The sequence below is a fragment of the Protopterus annectens genome, chromosome 5.part0, assembly GCF_019279795.1.
Source record: "Protopterus annectens isolate FY-2018-M chromosome 5.part0, PAN1.0, whole genome shotgun sequence".
Taxonomy (NCBI): Eukaryota; Metazoa; Chordata; order Ceratodontiformes; family Protopteridae; genus Protopterus; species Protopterus annectens.
The window spans coordinates 1,636,760,041-1,636,777,728 of record NC_056735.1 but is presented as its reverse complement, the minus strand read 5'-3'; the positions used below and the strand labels follow the sequence as shown (position 1 = coordinate 1,636,777,728).

General features: G+C 47.5%; 1 protein-coding gene across 1 annotated transcript in view; it reads right to left on the bottom strand.

Annotated features, from left to right (window-relative positions):
- PAXBP1 (PAX3 and PAX7 binding protein 1) overlaps positions 1 to 17,688 on the bottom strand; it is a 1,009,737-nt gene that overhangs the window by 497,826 nt on the left and 494,223 nt on the right. The window contains exon 11 of the mRNA XM_044072024.1: positions 2,554 to 2,656. Coding sequence (XP_043927959.1) covers positions 2,554 to 2,656 — 103 coding nt within the window. The remainder of the gene's footprint in view (positions 1 to 2,553; positions 2,657 to 17,688) is intronic.

The following is a 17,688-nucleotide window of genomic DNA, read 5'->3' as shown; positions in this document are numbered from 1 at the left end:
GACTATGCCCTGGGGCTAGTACGCTCCTCATCACCTCGAAGGCTCCCCTATCAGAAAGGCCAAAGGGCCCCCGCTCCGAAGAGGTAGGAACGCCAGGCCGCACCGACAGTGAAGGCTCCGAGGCTGATGTCGGGGCCGAGCTCACCAGCGCCGACGTTCCGAGAGGAAGAACGGGGTCGGACAATGGTCCGATGCCACTCGCCCCCAAGGAGACGACGAGAGAGATCAGGTGCCCGGATCAGTCCAATGAAGGTATCAAGGAGGAGATCGGAGCGGAAGACGAAGGAGCCGAAGGGGGAGGTACCGGCTCCGACGCCACAACAGTCACGGCTCCGAGGAGCTCTGGCTCCGAACTCTGAGGGAGAGTCGAAAGAGGAAAATTAGGTGGAGTCGCAATAGCTACCGTCTGATGAGACAAGCTAGATATCATCTGGGCCAATGCCTGAGACTAACAGCCTACTTACCACTCTCTCAAGGTCGTGATCTGAAAGTCTGGACGACTGAGAAGATCGGCTCCGATGGCTCCGCTCCGAGAGCAGGGGAGATCTCGGAACCGAATGGATGGACTCCAATGAAGGGGATCTTGACCTCTTCTTAGATGGAGCCAACGGAGCCGAGGACACGTCAGCTCCAGCCGGAGCCGACAGTGAAAGCATGTATCGGCACCGAGTGGTGCCGAGACCGGAAACCTGTGACTCAAAGGGATTGGCTCCAGCCGGAGCCGATCTAGGCACAGACAAGGAGCCAGCAGCCGAAGGCTTAGTACTTGAGCCGACGGTTTTGCTGGTTTCGAGGGCCTCCCCGACGCAGACTTAGTCGGGGAGCCCTCGGGGTTTAACAAGCCCCTCAGTATAAGTTTGTTCCTGCCCTCCTGCAGGACTCTTGGACTGAATGCATGACATACAGAACAAGAGTCCTGCAGGTGCAGGGGTCCCAGACAGTAAATACAAGAAGTGTGACCGTCTGTCAGACATTTTCTGACAGCACAAGTCATGCTTCTTAAAGCCTGAGACCTTAGTTTCCTTTGGTTCCTTCGACATAACAGTGTCGAGGGTTCACAAAGGTAAGAGAAAAACACACACACACAGACACTCTCAAAAAATTATAAAATAACAATAAAAATGTTAAGGGATACTGACACATCCAAACACTCCACAGGATCCCTAAGAAAATTTAGGAAAGGGGCAGGCTTAAGGCCTAACCTAAGAGTGAGGGGGAGGGATATAAGGGATAAAAAAGGAAGGTATAAAACAGTAATAGAATTAAAGGTAGTTGCTAACTATTGAAAAAAGGACAACTGGGTGAAAAATTAACTCAAAAGGGTGACTGAGCACTATATATATATATATATATATATATATATATATATATATATATATATATATATATATATATATATATAAAGACTTACCAGGAGCCGGTAAAAATACGCACCTCGCAAGCCAAAGCGGCAAACGAGATCTGGGGAGTTATTGCCTAGCATCATGGGATATGGGGTTGCCTCGAGCCGGTAAAATAAGCTCTCGAGCTTTAGTTAGTGGCAGAGTCGGAGCCGAGGATCGGCTCCGAACCCATCCAGCAAGAATGAAGGCGAGATTGACAATGTAACATCTCTTGTTAAACAAATTGGTACATGGAACAAAATGTAGAAAAACCGAAGCATCTCATGGGATAAAAGATCAAGGTATCAAATGCATCCTGAAACACCACTGAAGGAAGATGGGTCACTTCTTCAAGTTTAAGCCACCATACAAACTATTCCATTTGTTTAAACTGTCTCAGTGGACTAAAAAGAAAACTCATCTGCCTAAAATAAGAATGGTGATAACTAACTTGCATGTCAATACATACATAATCCAACTCAGGGTCACAGGGAGCCACAGCCTGCCTGGCAAGCAATTGGAGTGACACAGGAAACAGTCCTGGGTGGGATGCCAATCCATAGCAGGACATAGTTATGCATGGCTCTTGTGTACAGTTTTGCTTCAAAATTCTCATATTAAACAGCAATGCAAACATGACATGCTGAAAGTCAAATGGAAGACTGAGCTTTGTTGTACAGTCAAAAGCATGAGCAAACAGATTCAAGGAGCTTCTCTATTTCGTAGGCAGCTGAAGGAGGAGATGAAAACAAAACTCTGACCCAAAAGACAGCCACCACCAAAGATCTTACTGTTAAGATACCCAAATGATGCTCATTTTCAAGAGCTGCAGCAATTATTACTTCTCATAGCAATCATTACTTCTCATTAAGAAAGAACCAGTGTTACTTCCTTTAAATGAAACAGGCAAACTCCTAAACATTACAATGCTACTGTCATCGAATTAGCTGGAAAGCTGAAAATGGCTTCAGTTATGACTAAGTTTAGGAGCTTTAACCACAGGGGTGTGTGGGGAAGGCATGCAACATATGTGGTCACTGTCCTCAGAGCAGGCAACATTAGGATGTTCCAGTTAATGTGTTAATTAAATCCTGCTGTATATACACTACAAGGGTAACTTCTTATTAGGCCTGCTCTGGAAACCTGCCATCAATGGGATGAAACAACTTACCTTCTTGCTTCCCTTTCAGCAATCCTTCGTAGTTTTGCATGTTCTTGAAAAAGTGCCTTGTCACGACCAAATGCATCATGGGTTGGTGGCACCGTAGCTTTACCTGTAACCAAAATTTTCATAAGCATTACAATCTTGTATTTCAAAAGGTCATTCTTAATTAACCTGCAATATTTAGAGAATATCAGTTAAAAAGGAGTACTAATGTCATCACTTTTCTTATTGGCTTGTAATATGAAACTGCCTACCATTCCCCCTTTTAAAAGGGCTGACTACATGGTTACATTTTTTTCAAAACAAGAATAAGACTAAAAAATATGGCACAGAACAGCAATTATGAGCTTCACTTACCAGTACTGAAAACTACAATGCACTGTAACAACAAAGTTCACATATTTTATAAAGCTACTAAAATTAATGACATGCAATTATGCTGTCCTAATGGAAGTAAATCAATTCTTGGCCATTCTTTGTACATGCTTTGAAACTGCAAGCTATCGCTAAAACCAAGTCCCTGTTATTTTAGTGAATACAATGAATTGCGAACACTGCTTAGTCGAACGTCATTACGCGAAATGGCAAAATACCGAAAGCATGTTCTGAAAAATGGGAAAGAAAACAGGCAGGTTAATGGTTTGATTAATGCTTGATTCAGAAGCCACTTTTGGTAAGAAGGAAGGGTTTGTGCGGTGAGAAACCCTGTCCTTATGGAAGATCAAGTAAGGGGGCACGGCAGACAAAGCTTGAATCTCAGAAACCCTCCTAGCCGACGTAATGGCCACTAGGAAAACAGTCATCCAGGACTGGGAGTCCTGCCAATCAAGGGAACCAGAGCAACCACAAGGTCAGCTTGAGGCTGTCCAGGTTGGGCGGACAAGTGCCTGAGGGATGAGAGATGAGATCTGGGCAAGGATCCAGAATCAAAGGAGGAGCTAGAACATGAGACCAGAGGAAGGGGAACCACACCAGATGAAGCCAGAGCAAGGCAATGAGGATCACTTTGCACCCCAGTCGGCATGCTTTCTGAAGAAACTTCGGAATGAGAGGTAATGGGGGGGTAAGCATACAGTAACCCGGGAGGCCAAGCATGGACTAGAGCGTCTCTGGGGGGATCCCCTGGTGAGGGGATCAGAGTGAAGAACTCACTGCACTTCGCGTTGGAAAGAGATGCGAAGAGATCGCAGCAAGGCTGACCCCACGCAAGGAAGATCTCCTCTGCTATCGATAGTTTCAGAGACCACTCATATGGCACTAGAATATCCCGACTCAATCTGTCCGCTAAAATGTTGGAGCGTCCCGGGATGTGCGTTGCAATCAGAAACTGACTGGTGGAGATCGCCCATTCCCACACTCTCATGGCCTCACAACACAGAGGGTAAAGATCTGGTTCCTCCCTGTTTGTTGATGTACCAGACAACAGACATGTTGTCTGACTGAATTGCAATAGTCCCCGGAGGAAGAACAGTGTGGGAAGCTTGCAAAGCTAAAAGCACTGCTCTCATCTCCAGAAAACTGACATGCAATCTGGGACCACGTGCCTTGGACCATCCTCCCCAGATAATACCCCCCCCCCACCTAAGCTGGGAGGCGTCTGTGGTCACTGTGGCTTGCGCTGTGGGTGAAACAATGGGCATCCCGCTAATATCTCCGGCGACTGGAGCAAACAGAAAAGTGACGCCCTGCAGGCTTTGCTGATTTGAATTGGATATTCCATGAAGAGATCTAGCAAAGACCACTGTACGGCCAGAGTCCATTGAAGAACACGCATGTGAAGACGCGTACAGGGGAGGATCGAGACTGCTGCAGCCATAGAGCCTAGGGCTCCAAGAACGTTGCCCGCCTTTGGTAGCCTGGGGCCAAGAATCACTGATATATGAGCCCGTAGGCTCTGGACCCTGTCTGGAGTTAGGAAGACTTTCAGTTGAAGGGTGTCCAGCCATGCCCAGCCATGCCCAGATAAAGTCCAAGATCTGCACCGGGTTCAAGAGGGACTTGGAAACATTGATAGTGATCTCTAGCCGGTCTGCCAGATGAAGGGAGGAGTCTCTGGCTATGCAAAGACGACGCCTGGTGGAAGCGGAGAGGAGCCAGTCGTCTAGATAAGGGAATACCTGAATTCCCTGAAGCCTCAGGTGAGCCGCTACGCCTGCCATTACCTTGAACACCCTGGGGGCTGTGGGGAGATGAAGGGTAGGGCTCTGAACTGGAAATGATTGGCTCCCAGCCGGAAGCAAAGGACTCTCCTGGAGCTTCTGTGAATCTTGATGTGGTAGTAAGCGTCCCGGAGGTCTATCAAGCACATCCAGTAGCATTCTCGAAGATAAGGTAGAATGGACTGCAGGGTGACCATGCAGAGTTTCTGCTTGGCAACATCCAGGTTCAAGGTTGACAGGTCCAAGATGGGCCTGAGGTCCCTTGTCTTTTTTGGCACTAAAAAGAACCTGGAGTAAATGCCCGATCTGGACTAATCGGGGGGGGGGGGGCTCGATGGCTTGTTTGCGAAGTAGCTTGGAAATCTCTAGTGCTGCCACCTCTCTTTGAGTGGGTGGGACATCTGGGAGATGCTTTGGTTGTACGGGAGGGGTAACAAATGGGATGGAGTAGCCTCTGGATATTATTTGAAGCACCCAACATCTGCAGTTAAGGACTCCAAAGCCGTTGGGTGCAAAGATAATCTTCCCCCGACTGTTTCCAGAGTAGGACAGTCGGGCGACCCCTCAAGGCTGCTGCGTGGGCCTGTCTGAGAAGGTCTCCCAAGACCCAAAGTTCCATGGCCCCCCCCCCACTGCCTCTGGGGCAGTGTCTGTCCTGTCCCCCTCTGCCTCTAGGGGAACGAGTTGTCCTGAGAGTCCCTGGAAAACTGTGATTTCCGAAACCACATCTGCCCTCTCTGATTCCTAGAAAAGGATCTTAGAGGGCTAGAGAAGCGGACTCCGATGGCAGACAAAGTCTTCCCGTCCTTTTTACTCTGGACAAGGGTGTCACGTACGGTCTTCCCAAAAAAAGAAGAACCATCAAAGGGAGCATTTGTGAAAGACGCCTTGAAGTGATCCGCGAACTGACAGAGTCTGAGCCAAGCGTGTCGCCTCATAGCCATGCCAGTCCCAGCCACCCTAGCCACTCCTTCCATAGGATGGGGAAAGGAGGCACATAGACGTGTTCGATACTGATTTCAGAGTCAACATCTTCGCGGAGAACAGACGTTTATCCTCCAGCGACAAGGACTCTGGGGGCGACTCAGCTAACTCCGTGACTAGGTCTCACTGCAGTCGTATAACGTGTGACAAATAGTTCAGGGCATGGATGGAAAACATCACTGAAGAATATACTCGCTTCCCAAATCGATACACCGCCCTGGACTCCTTGTCCAGAGGGTGGACCGAGGAACTGTCCTGTGCCAGTTCCCTCTTGGTGGCTGCTGCAACCACCATAGCATCCACAGGGGATCCTTTATACCAAGCCTGTCTGTCTGTGGGTGGAGAGAGAATCCTGTCCGGGTGTTTTGGTATCGGCTCTATGGTGTCAGGCTCCTTCCATGCCCACGTGGTGATAAGATCCAACAAGGGATTCGCAGGAGGGGACACTAAGGACGTAGATGGGTCCGTGCCAAAAGCCTCCAGGAACACTGACTCATCCGTAGAAGGTTTTGGGGCTGACCAACCTCCCCTCTGGCAGAGGATCTCCATGATGTCTCCAAAGGAGACATCCTTGGGAGGTGACTGGGGGAACCTTCTCCTTCATCAAAGTCAGTGTTTTCTGCTAAGGACTCGGGGGAGTCCAGGTGCCTCCTTTTACACGTGTGCTTACGGGGACCCTCTTCAGTGGGACTCTCGGAAGAGGGCTTGTGAGCCACGGGGGGGGTTCCTCCAGGGAACCGCCTGGGGGTCCTCTAGCACGGGCTGTACCTGGGACAAGCTGAAGGGAGTCATAACTAAATCCAAGGGATTCTGGGTGGAATCCAAGGAAATAGGCTGGGATCTCTATCCTTGGAGAGAACCCTCTCCACCACGGTGAATGCTGATGGAGAGCATACCTCCTTAACACCCAAAAAGGAGGAAGCTCTCCCTGGGTCCGCCGTGAGGATCGGGGCTGAGGCAGGAGTAGCCGGTGCTCCGAAGTAATGGCTCGGATCCGACAAAGTTGGAGCCGGAGACACCTCCATTCCCTCGGATCTGACTCCCCGTCCTTGGCCCCGAGAGTTGCTCGGATCCGAACTAGTTGGATCCAAGGAACTCAAGGTAATCGCCGGAGTTGAGGTTCGAGAAACCATCGGCACCGAACCTCCAGCTCTGAAGAGCCTAGTATCCATACACCCCGAAACCGCAGGCCGGATCGGGGAAGGAGAAAATGGATGAAAGAAGGGCATGGAGGTCCCCCCTCCAGAGGGAGAGGGGCCTGGCAAGACTCCCATCTGGATTTGGGTCCGAATAAATCTCATCATCCTGTCCATATGCAATTTCGATAGACTCCGAGTCGAGCGCCTGGTTGTTGCGATGACCTAGATGAAGGCCTCGGATTCAAGAGCTCTGTCGGCTCCGGGGAGAACCTCTGGGAGTGAGCCAAGGAGACATAGGTTTTGACACTTTGGAAGGCGGGCTAAGGAAGGGCTCCCACTCTGGAGACCGTTTACGGGATCTATCACCCCTCTTGTCTCTGCCCTTGTCTTTCTTCCTGTCCTTTCCTTTGGCCTCCCCTTTAACAGGTCTAGTGGGAGGGAGAGTCCCAGACTGAGGGGGAGGTTGAGCAGCTGCTGGAGGAGTCGAAGCCAATGAGTCCAGAGAGGAAAAGTACAGTTTTGTACCTACCATAAATGTAGATGTCCGAACTGGATAGCATCTGCAGTCATAACAAATGGGTTGTCCTGTCGTCAGGCAGCCCTTCGGTCGGCCGGATTCCAAAGTCTGGGTCCGGCTTCGGCTGATGTCGCACTTCACCCGACGTCATCTCTGCTGGTCTTCGGGTATAAAGGCATCAGCCGACGCCATTTTCCTCAGTGTTTCTTGCCCCAGATGCCAGTTGCCCTCTTGGAAGGCTAAATTTTGGATAAATGCCAATGTTTCCAAAAAGTAGAAGGCAAACACAAAAATAAGCATGTATGTACATATATACAAACAAATACACCATAAGAGACTCCCCAGCTAGCTATTAGGAGGGTAAATACCCTAAGAGTACCACAGAGGGAAGGAGGAGGGTAATCCTGACTGCAGATGCTATCCAGTTCGGACATCTACATTTATGGTAGGTACAAAACTGTACTATGTCCTTCATGGATGCATCTGCAGTCATAACAAATGGGTAGAATACCATAGCCAAACTAGGGAGGAGGAAGAAAAATTATGGTGTAGTTAGGATCCCTTGCAGTACAGCAGTGGCAAACCCTGCTCGGGATCTAGAGTATAGAGGTAAATTATAATGCTTGGCAAATGTATGCACGGAGGTCCAAGTAGCCACCTCAATAATGTCCTTGGTTGCCACTCCTCGTAAGAAAGCTGTGGTAGTGGCTGTAGCCCTTGTAGAATGAGGTCTTATGTTCTGTGGAATTGGTTTTCCATGGTAGGAGTAACAGAATCTTATGCAATTTCCTATCCATTTGGAGAATGTCTGTTTGGAAATTGCTTTTCCTTCCCTTCCTGTTGCATAGGCTACAAAAAGCTGGTCAGTTTTTGTGTTACTTTTGGTTCTGTCCAGGTAGTAGCGTAACTGTCTATGTACATCCAAGGTATGCAGCATTTTTTCCCCCCCTGTTTTGTGGATTGGGAAAGAAGGTAGGTAGGTGGATTGCCTGGTTTAAAGACACTCTGGATACCACCTTAGGCATAAATGTAGGATTAGTTCTCATGGACACCCTATCTTGATGGAAGATTAGGAAGGGTTGCACTGCCATTAAGGCCTGTAGTTCCGAAACCCTCCTTGCTGAGGTAATTGCCAGTAAGAAAGCAGTTTTCCATGACAGGTGTTGTAGATCTGCTGTTGCTGCTGGTTCAAACGGAGGGAGTGTCAACTTTTCTAGCACAAAGTTCAAGTCCCATGCTGGTAATGGTGGTTTCCTAGGAGGTTTTACATTCTTGATCCCTCTGAGGAACTGCCTGAGTAGAGGATGTGAAAAGACAGGTGGATCAAAGCTGTATTCTGCTGAAATAGCTGATGCATGTATCTTGATGGAGGAATAGGACAATATGTAGAAGCTCTGCCAAGTACTCCAGAATGTTAGCAATATCTATGTTAGACACATCTTTTCCTCTTTCAGTACTCCAAATGACAAACCTTTTCCATTTTCCTGCATAGTTCCTTCTTGTTGAAGGTCTGCGGGCTTCAAGGATAATGTCTTTAACCCTTTGGGAAAGGTCTGGGTTAGTTGCTGCTATGTGATGTTCCAGGCAGTCAGTTGCAAGGTTTTTAGGTTTGGATGCATGATGTTGTAGTTGTTCTGAGTTAACATCAAAGGCATCAGGGGTATTGACCACATTTTCTCCCGAGACATGCTCCTCAGCAATGGGTACCAGTGTTGTCTTGGCCAGTTCGAGCTATCAGGATTATCCTTGGGCGTTCCTCTTTGATTTTCAGTAGTACCTTGTGCATCAAGGGAAGAGGTGGAAATGCATATGCTGTCAGGCCTTTCCAGCTGAAGGATAGAGAGTCCACCTTCCATGCAAGTGGGTGGAATGTCCTTGTGCAGAATTTTTGAGCTGGTGATTGAGCGGGGAAGCGAATAGATCTATTTGTGGCATTCCCCATTTCTTTGTGATGGCCTTGAAGATGTCCGGGTGTAGCATCCATTCGTGAGCATCCGAGGTGGTTCTGCTTAACATGTCTGCTAGGGTGTTCTCTTTTCCCGGCACAAATATTGCCTGTAACTGGATGTTGTAGCTGAGAGCCAGATTCCAAAGGTCCAAAGTCATTCTGCATAGGGGGTATGAATGAGTGCCTCCCGTTTGTTGATGTACCACATGACTGTGGTGTTGTCTGTCCTTATCATCAAATGGCCTTCTTTGAGGAATGGTCTGAATTTTTGGATTGCCGGTTTTACTGCCAGCATTTCTTTTTGGTTTATGTGCAGGTGCAGCTGGTCTTGAGTCCACAATCCTTGTATGCATTTGTCCAGCATGTGCGCCCCCCCATCCTAGGTCTGAGGCGTCCGTTGTGATGGTTTGGCTTGCTCGAAAGTTGTGGAAGGGTAAGCCTGGGTTTGACTGGCATGCTTGAGCCCACCATAGGAACTCCTGTTTTAGGCATGGGATTAGTGGTATTTCTGTTTCTAAGCTGTGCCTGTGCTGAGACCATAAATTCTTTAGGTACCACTGTAGCTTTCTCATATGCAGTCTGGCATGTGGGACCAAGATTATGCATGATGCCATGAAGCCCAAGGCCTGCAGAACTTTTCTTGCTGTTAGTTTGTTCTGCTTTGTTAATGCCAAGAAGTAAAGAGGGAGCTCTTTTGTTTTTCTGCAGTTAGGAATGCCATTTGTTTTACTGTGTCCAATTCGCCCAAGAATGTTCTTGTTTGGGATGGTATCAGCCTTGACTTTTGTAAATTGACTGTGTATCCCAGGGCTTGTAGCAAGTAAATGACCCTTTGTAAATCTGTTGTCAGCTTGCTTTTGTTGTCCGCTTGTAACAGGCAGTCGTCCAGGTATGGATAAATTTGGATTCCCTGTACTCTGCAGTGAGCGATTACTGATGCCAGGCATTTTGTGAATACTCTGAGCGCAGTAGATAAGCCAAAGGGCAATGCTGAGAATTGATAATGCTCAGATCCTGCAAGAAATCTGAGGTATCTTCTGCAATTTGGTCGAATGGGGACGTGCAGGTATGCCTCCTTGAGATCTAGAGTTACCAGCCAACACTCCTTGCCCAGCATGGGAAGAAGTTGCTGTAGGGTCAGCATTTTGAATTTTGGGACAATGATGTATGTGCTTAAGATGGACAGGTCGAGAATAGGTCTCCAACTTTTCTCTTTTCTTGGCACTAGGAAGAGTCTGGAGTAGAATCCTTTGCCCTGTTCTGTTATTGGTACTCTTTCCACAGCTCTCATCTTTGTTAATTCCGCTATCTGCTGCAGAGCTTCTATTTTTTGATTTGGAGGCAGGTTTGGCATTCCTCTTTTACTGGTAAGGTGTGGAAGTGGAACCGTAGCCTTGGTCTATGGTTTGCAAAATCCACTTGTCTTTTGTGATATAGTGCCAATTTTCGAGAATAAGGCTAACTTTCCGCCTAATGGTGCTGCTATTTGCTCCCTGGTAGGCGGAGTCAGAGCCAAGTCACTGTGACTGTCCTGTTGCAGTGGCAGTGGTTGTGTCTGTGCCTCGGTTATTGCCTTGCCACTGTCGTCCTCTGTAGGCACCTCCTCTGGATTGATTTCTGCCTCTAGAGCGTCTATTCCTGCCCCTTTGGGATCTTGTGGAGTCAGGAAAGGACCAATTTTTGGCAGGCCAGTTCCTGCTAAACCTTGGGGGCTGAACCTGTAAGAAATCTTTAACTGTTTGTACAGATTTTGCCTTTTCTTCCATTTTCTTCATTACCTGCTGGGCAGGTGTACCAAATAGACTGGCCTTATCCATAGGAGCATCTAATAGCTTTGCTTTAACATGATCCGGTAAGACCTGTTCTTTCAACCATGCATGCCTTCTTATCACTGTGCCAGTCATGGCTGATCTAAATGAAGCCTCCAGTGCATCATAGCCACATTTTAAGGAATGGTTACTAACCTGTTGGATGTTATTCACCATTTCTAATACATATTTCTTATCTAAAGATTCATCAGAGGACAGTTTTTTAGTTAACTGATCAAGCATAAACTCTTGGTATTGGATCATATGAAACTGACAGTTTAAAGCTCTAGCTGAGAGTAGCAGAGGTGTAAACTTTTTTCCCCCATCTCTCTAAGGACCTGGATTCCCTTTCAGAAGGAATAGGGTTTTTTGCTGTGGTCGAGGCTACTGCCTTAGGCCCCTGGGATACAGTTTCGGGGTCTGCAAGTGGGGCCTTGTATAGGTGGTGATGAGTGTCTGGCACCCTGTAAAATCTATCTGGTTTGGCAGGGGCTGGAGGTAAAGAATCAGGAGCAGTGCAGACATCATTAAATGCATCATCCACAACAGGCAGTACAGGAGGTATAGCTAAGGGCCTATGTTGTGGTAAGTGCAGAAAAGTCCTAAGCCTTTTCCTTGAATCTGAGAAATCTTGTCCCTGTCATTGGAATTGTTCTCTCATGGCATGTAAGGTTTCCCCAAAGGAAAATTCCTCTGGTGGAGAGGCAGCTGGAATGGATTCTTCAGCATCGGAATCTTCATAAGTAGAAAAAGGAGCCTCTGGCTGGTCTGTAATGTCTGAGTCATCCGCAGAATCATCAGAGGACACTGGCTCGGGGAGCTCTGCTCTAGGTCTCTTTTCTGGGTGCTGAGAGGCCCTGTCTGGGTGAGATTGGGATCCCCTAATTAAGGATATTAAATCTTCTGCCAGAGTAAGCATTTGTGAACTAGAAGTGGGCCTGTGTGAGGGGGGCTTAACAGGCACTGATTTAACAGATTTGGCTGCTTTAGCCCTGGCAAAGGACTTAATAGACATGGCTGCAGGAGGCCTAGCAGCACCACGTGCTGGGGTAGAGACATCCAAAGGGATGGTGTCTGATAAATCACTAGGAACCACAGTTGTAGGCAAAATTTCTGAGGCCGATTCAAGTAAGGTAGCAGGAGCCTCAGTAGTAGTCATGGATTCGGCTGAAGATTGACCAGTTTTCTCGGTTTCGGCCGAAACCGAGACACTCGCGGCTTGCTTAACCGTGGTTTCGGCCGAAACCGCGGACCGCGAGTGTCGGTCTTTTTCTTTGCGTTTTTTAACAATTTGGGTAGTTGGAGGATCCGACGGCATAATGTACGCAAAATCTGAGCTGAAAAACTGTTCAGCAAACTCCGACCGACGCCTAAGCGTTCGTCAGTTGAAGGAAGCACAGGCCGAACAGGCTGCTACGTCGTGGTCTGGGCCTAAGCAAGGCAGACAGTAAGAGTGGAAATCTTTATGAGGTATTTGTTTCCCACAAGTTAAACAGTTATTGACTTTTTCTGACATCGGCTGAGGCAAGAAAGTGTCCCCAACGGGGCACTTAGCTTTTTAGAAGTCTTCGAAGTAGTATTCGGTAGTAGTAATCTCTGGATCTGACCGACCGGCACTTGCGAACAGCTTCTGCTTCGGGCACCACGCGGCAAGAAAGACTGAGGAAAATGGCGTCGGCTGATGCCTTTATACCCGAAGACCAGCAGAGATGACGTCGGGTGAAGTGCGACATCAGCCGAAGCCGGACCCAGACTTTGGAATCCGGCCGACCGAAGGGCTGCCTGACGACAGGACAACCCATTTGTTATGACTGCAGATGCATCCATGAAGGACATCAGGTAGAAGGCTTTCTGCAACCAGTTTGGCCTTACTTTCTTTCAAGGCCCTGGGGTTAAATCCGGCGCACACACTGCACTGAACAGATAGATGGGGAACACCTAGGCAAACAACACACAGTATGAGACCATCGGCCGGTGAAAGCTTATGGTCACACACTGTGCATTTCTTAAAGGTAGGTTTTGGCTGATCAGCCATACTACAAACACACACAGCCAACCTACTTTAGACTGACACACTAAACACTCTCACCTAAGGGGTAGGGAGGGCCTGCACTAGACTATTTTACAACAAACTTTTTTTTTTTTTTTTTTTTATATAACTGATAAACAAGTGATTGGGGGAGGAAAGGGAACTAAATGACAACACAAACTATCTGGAGAAAAAAACAACCAAAAAAGGCACTTACTAATAACCCAACACTTGGAACTACAGCGATCATGATGCTGATACGCGAAGCGGCAAACAAGATCTGAGGGAAGGTAGGAGATGGTGATGGGTTATGGGTAAGGGGGAGGAGCTTGGAGCTCAGAGAAGATGCTTGAAAAGTTGCCCGCTCGGATCAGATATGGGTTCGAATACCCACAGGGTGCAGATAAAATTAGGTTAACTACTTCAGATCTGCTATTATCCCAACCACCCACACCAAACTTCTAGGTGTTGAAATAGATAACCACCTAATATTTGACTTGCACATTGCCCAAACCATCAAGAAAGTTCACAAAAAACTAGGACTTCTCTATTGAAAAAAGAAGCTATGTTCTTCACCATAGCATTCCATGTGAGTTGTTCATCTCGCCCTTATTCTTACAGATGGGTTCGGAGCCAATCCTCGTCTCTGAGTCAGCCAACTACAAAGCTCGAGGTCTTCAGACAGCTCGAGGCCAAGTCCTTATCCCATGATACACCTTGAGTTGCCCTCAGAACATGTTTGCTGCCTCTAATAATACCATATGTCATTCTGTCACTTTTTAAGGTACAAACCATAAGAAAGACAAAGCAACCATGATAAAACCTGAATCTCTGTCCTTGAGGGGGTAGGAGGGTGGGAAGTAAGAATGAAGGTGAGATGAACAACTCACATGGAAAGTTGTAGCGAGTACATAACTTCTTTATGTGAAGTTGTTCCATCTCACCGTTCATTCGTAAAGATAGGTAGAGTCCCAATCACCATCTTCCTCAGGTGGCTCATGGGAGTATGTTTCTCAGGACAGTAGAACCAATGGAGGCCCTGTCCCTGGAAGCCCTATCTACTTTGTAATGACTGATAAAGGTATGAGGCTTTGACCAAGTGGCTGCTGCACAAATATTGTCTATTGGTAGCCTAGCTGAAAATGCAGATGATGTGGACACAGCTCTGGTTGAATGAGCCTTAATTTTGTGTTGTATAGGTAAATTGGCAGCTGAGTAAGTGAAAGTGATGCAATCAGATAACCATTTTGATAGAGTTGTTTTTGCCACAGGCATACCTTTTCTAGGATCTGAAAAAGAAACAAAGTTGTTCAGATCTTCTGAATTCATTGGTTCTATCTAGGTAAAATCTGAGCTGTCTGTGAACATCAAGTTTGTGCAGCATATATTCCAAACTGTTGGTGTGTATAGGGGAAAACATTGGTAAATCTATAGTTTGGTTAAGGTTAGCTTCAGTACAAACTTTAGGTAAGAAGTGAAATTCTATCATAACGAAAAATCAAATACAGGGTTTTATAGACAAGGCCTGTAGCTCAAACTCTTCGGGCAAATGTGATGGCTACTAAAAAGACAGTCTTCCAAGACAAAAATTTCAAATCGCGTGAAGAAGCTGGCTCAAACAGCGGAAGAATGATGAGTGAAAGCATAACATTTAGATTCCAAGGTGTATAAGGGGATTTGATGGGTGGTCTAAGGTGGTAAGTCCCCTTGAGAAAAGCTATGAATAGCATGTGTGACATTACATTAAAGCCTTCAGTACCAAGATGAAAATTACAGCTGGCAGCAAGCTGCACACGAATTGTAGCTGCCGCCGCTCCTTTGTTGTAAAGCATAGTCAAAAATTCTAATACAGAGGAAATAGAGGCTTGGTAAGGGTCAATGTTATACTGAGAATCCCTTATGGAAAACCTCTTCATTTGCTGAGGTACAACCTCCTAGTAGAAGATTTATGAGAAGATATTAAGATATGTTGTGTTTCGTTTGAGAGGTTATGGAACCCGACTATGTTGGGAATTGGAGCAGCCAAGCTGTCAATTTTAGGGACTAAAGGGAGGGATGAAGAGCCCCCGACGAGTGTATCAGAAGGTCCGGAACTGGGTCTAGAATCCAAGGATCTTCCAACAGATGAGGTCGAAGGAAGGGGAACCAAATATGACGAGGCCATTGAGGGGCTATTAGAATGATGGTCCTTCCCTGGGCTTTGGCTTTCTGTAATACTTTGGGTATCAGGGGAATTGGTGGAAATGCATAAAGGAGACCCGGAGGCCAATCGTGTATGAGTGCGTCCCTTGGGGAATCTCCCGGAGTGGGAATCAGGGCAAAGTAGCTTCTGCATTTTGTGTTCATGGGGGATGCAAAGAGAGTGGAGCAAGGCTGGCCCCATATGCGGAATATTCTTTCCGCCATTTCTTTTTTGAGGGACCACTCGTGAGGCAGCAAGATTGCCCTGCGCAGTTTTGTCTGCTGTCACGTTGGATTTCCCCAGGATGTGCATTGCTATCAAAAAGCGCTGGGTGGAGGTAGCCCACTGCCACACTCTTAGGGCCTCTCGGCAAAGGGGATAAGACCTGGTTCCTCCTTGTTTGTTTATATACCAGACTACCGACATGTTGTCCGTTTGAACTGCAATTGCTCCCAGAGGGAGTGAGTCCTGAAAGTACTACAACGCCCAAGAGTACCGCTCTCATCTCCAGGACATTGACATGCAGATAAGTCTTGTTCGGTCCATGTGCCTTGGGCTGTTCTTCCCTGAAAATGCCCCCCACCTGATCAGAGAAGCATCCGTGGTCACAGTGACCGATGGTGAGGGTAGTATCAAAGGACGACCTATCGTTAACTTGGAGAGAGGTCAACCTCCACCAAAGATCCTTTTCGCAAGAGCTTGTTATAATGATGAGATGAGACATTGAGAGTTCTTGATAGGACCATTGCGTGAACAGGAGCCATTGTAGAATCTGCATATACATATGACCCAATGGAATCGCTATTATTGCAGCTGCCATCGTCCCCAACAATTTTAGCACTTCTGAGGCTGGCACCTTGTCTCTGGATATGACATTCAGAATTTGTTGATGAAGTACTGATATTCTTTCTGATGGAAGTTTTAAATTGATAGTGGTGGAAATCAGATGCATGGAAGAGTTCACTATGGAATTAAGGGTAGCAAGCTGGGACGCAACCTTGGCTGTAGGTCCCTCAGCTACTGTACCCTGTAGAGTATCTCCAAGCTCTTTTAGGAGGTCTCTTTGCAATCTTGTGAAATATGTGAAGTAGTTCAGTGAACGCATGGCAAAAGTCGCCGAACTAAACATGTGCTTCCCTTATCCATCCATGATCCTAGAGTCTCTTGTTAGGAAGATGGGCAGAGGAAGAAGTTTCCGACATCTCTTTTTTGGTGGCTGTGGCTGCTGCCGCCACCACCATGGCATCAACAGGCACTCCCCTCTGTGAGAAAGGTCTTACAGTGAGGGGCAGAAATAAATTTACTGGGTCTCCTAGGGACAGGTTCCATGGTGTCTGGAGATGCCCACGCACTTCGTGAGACCAGCTCCATAAGCTCATCGAAGGGCGGAGACACCCAAAAGGTGGAGGGCTGAGACCCAAAAGCTTTCAGGACCACCAGCTCATCCTCAGTAGGGTTGGTGGACTTCCAGCCACCCCTCTGCTTTAGGATTTCCCAGATATCTGCAAATGAGATATCTTCAGCGGGGGACTGTAGGGACCCTTCTGATTCATCCAAGTCGGTGTCAGATGTGATAAGACTCCTGCAGGGAGTCTAGATGCTTCATCTTGCAAATTCTCTTCCTGGAAACCTCATCAGTGGGAGCTTCTGGTGAGGTCTTGGAAGAGCAGGGACCACCCAGTGGGGCTTCCTGAGGCTCAGGGTCTCTACACTTCAAAGGGATCTGTGAGGCAGAAGTAGAGAGGTGCTTTTAGAGAAGTGGTAGTTGGTCCTGAAGTTGTGGATGTCCTGGGGGACATTCCTCATGGCCTCAAAAGCACCCCTGCTCCGGTGGGACGGAAGCCCCGGATCTGAAGAAACAGATGATTCTCTTGGCACCGGAACAGTGGGCTCTGATGCAGAGGTAGGAGCCTAACTCATCTGAGCCGAAGCCCCCAGAGGCAAAGTCAGAACCAAAAGATTGGTCCAACTATCCTCTCCAGACCCAACCAGAGTGTGTTGGCTCCTAGACTCCTCGATGGGCATTGAGGAAGTCTGAGTAATTGGAACCGATGGCACTGGAACAGGTGTCAGCCATGAAGGCTCTAAAATCATCAGTTCCAACTCCTCCGGCTCCGAGGACAGGTACGGCTTGGAGGAGGAAAAGTAGTAGATGGAGGAATGGTTTTCGGTTCCAAAACTACTTGGGTCGGAGCAGATAAAAATTTGGCAAATGCCGGTGCCTGTAACAACTTCTGCACCACATGATCCACATCCAAATCCAATAGGCTTATCGAAGACTGAGAAGAATGGATAGAGGGGGAACAGACTGTAGGATTGGTGACTTTAGTACTGCAGAGACGGATTCCAAGACCGGCTCCAAAATGAAAAGACAC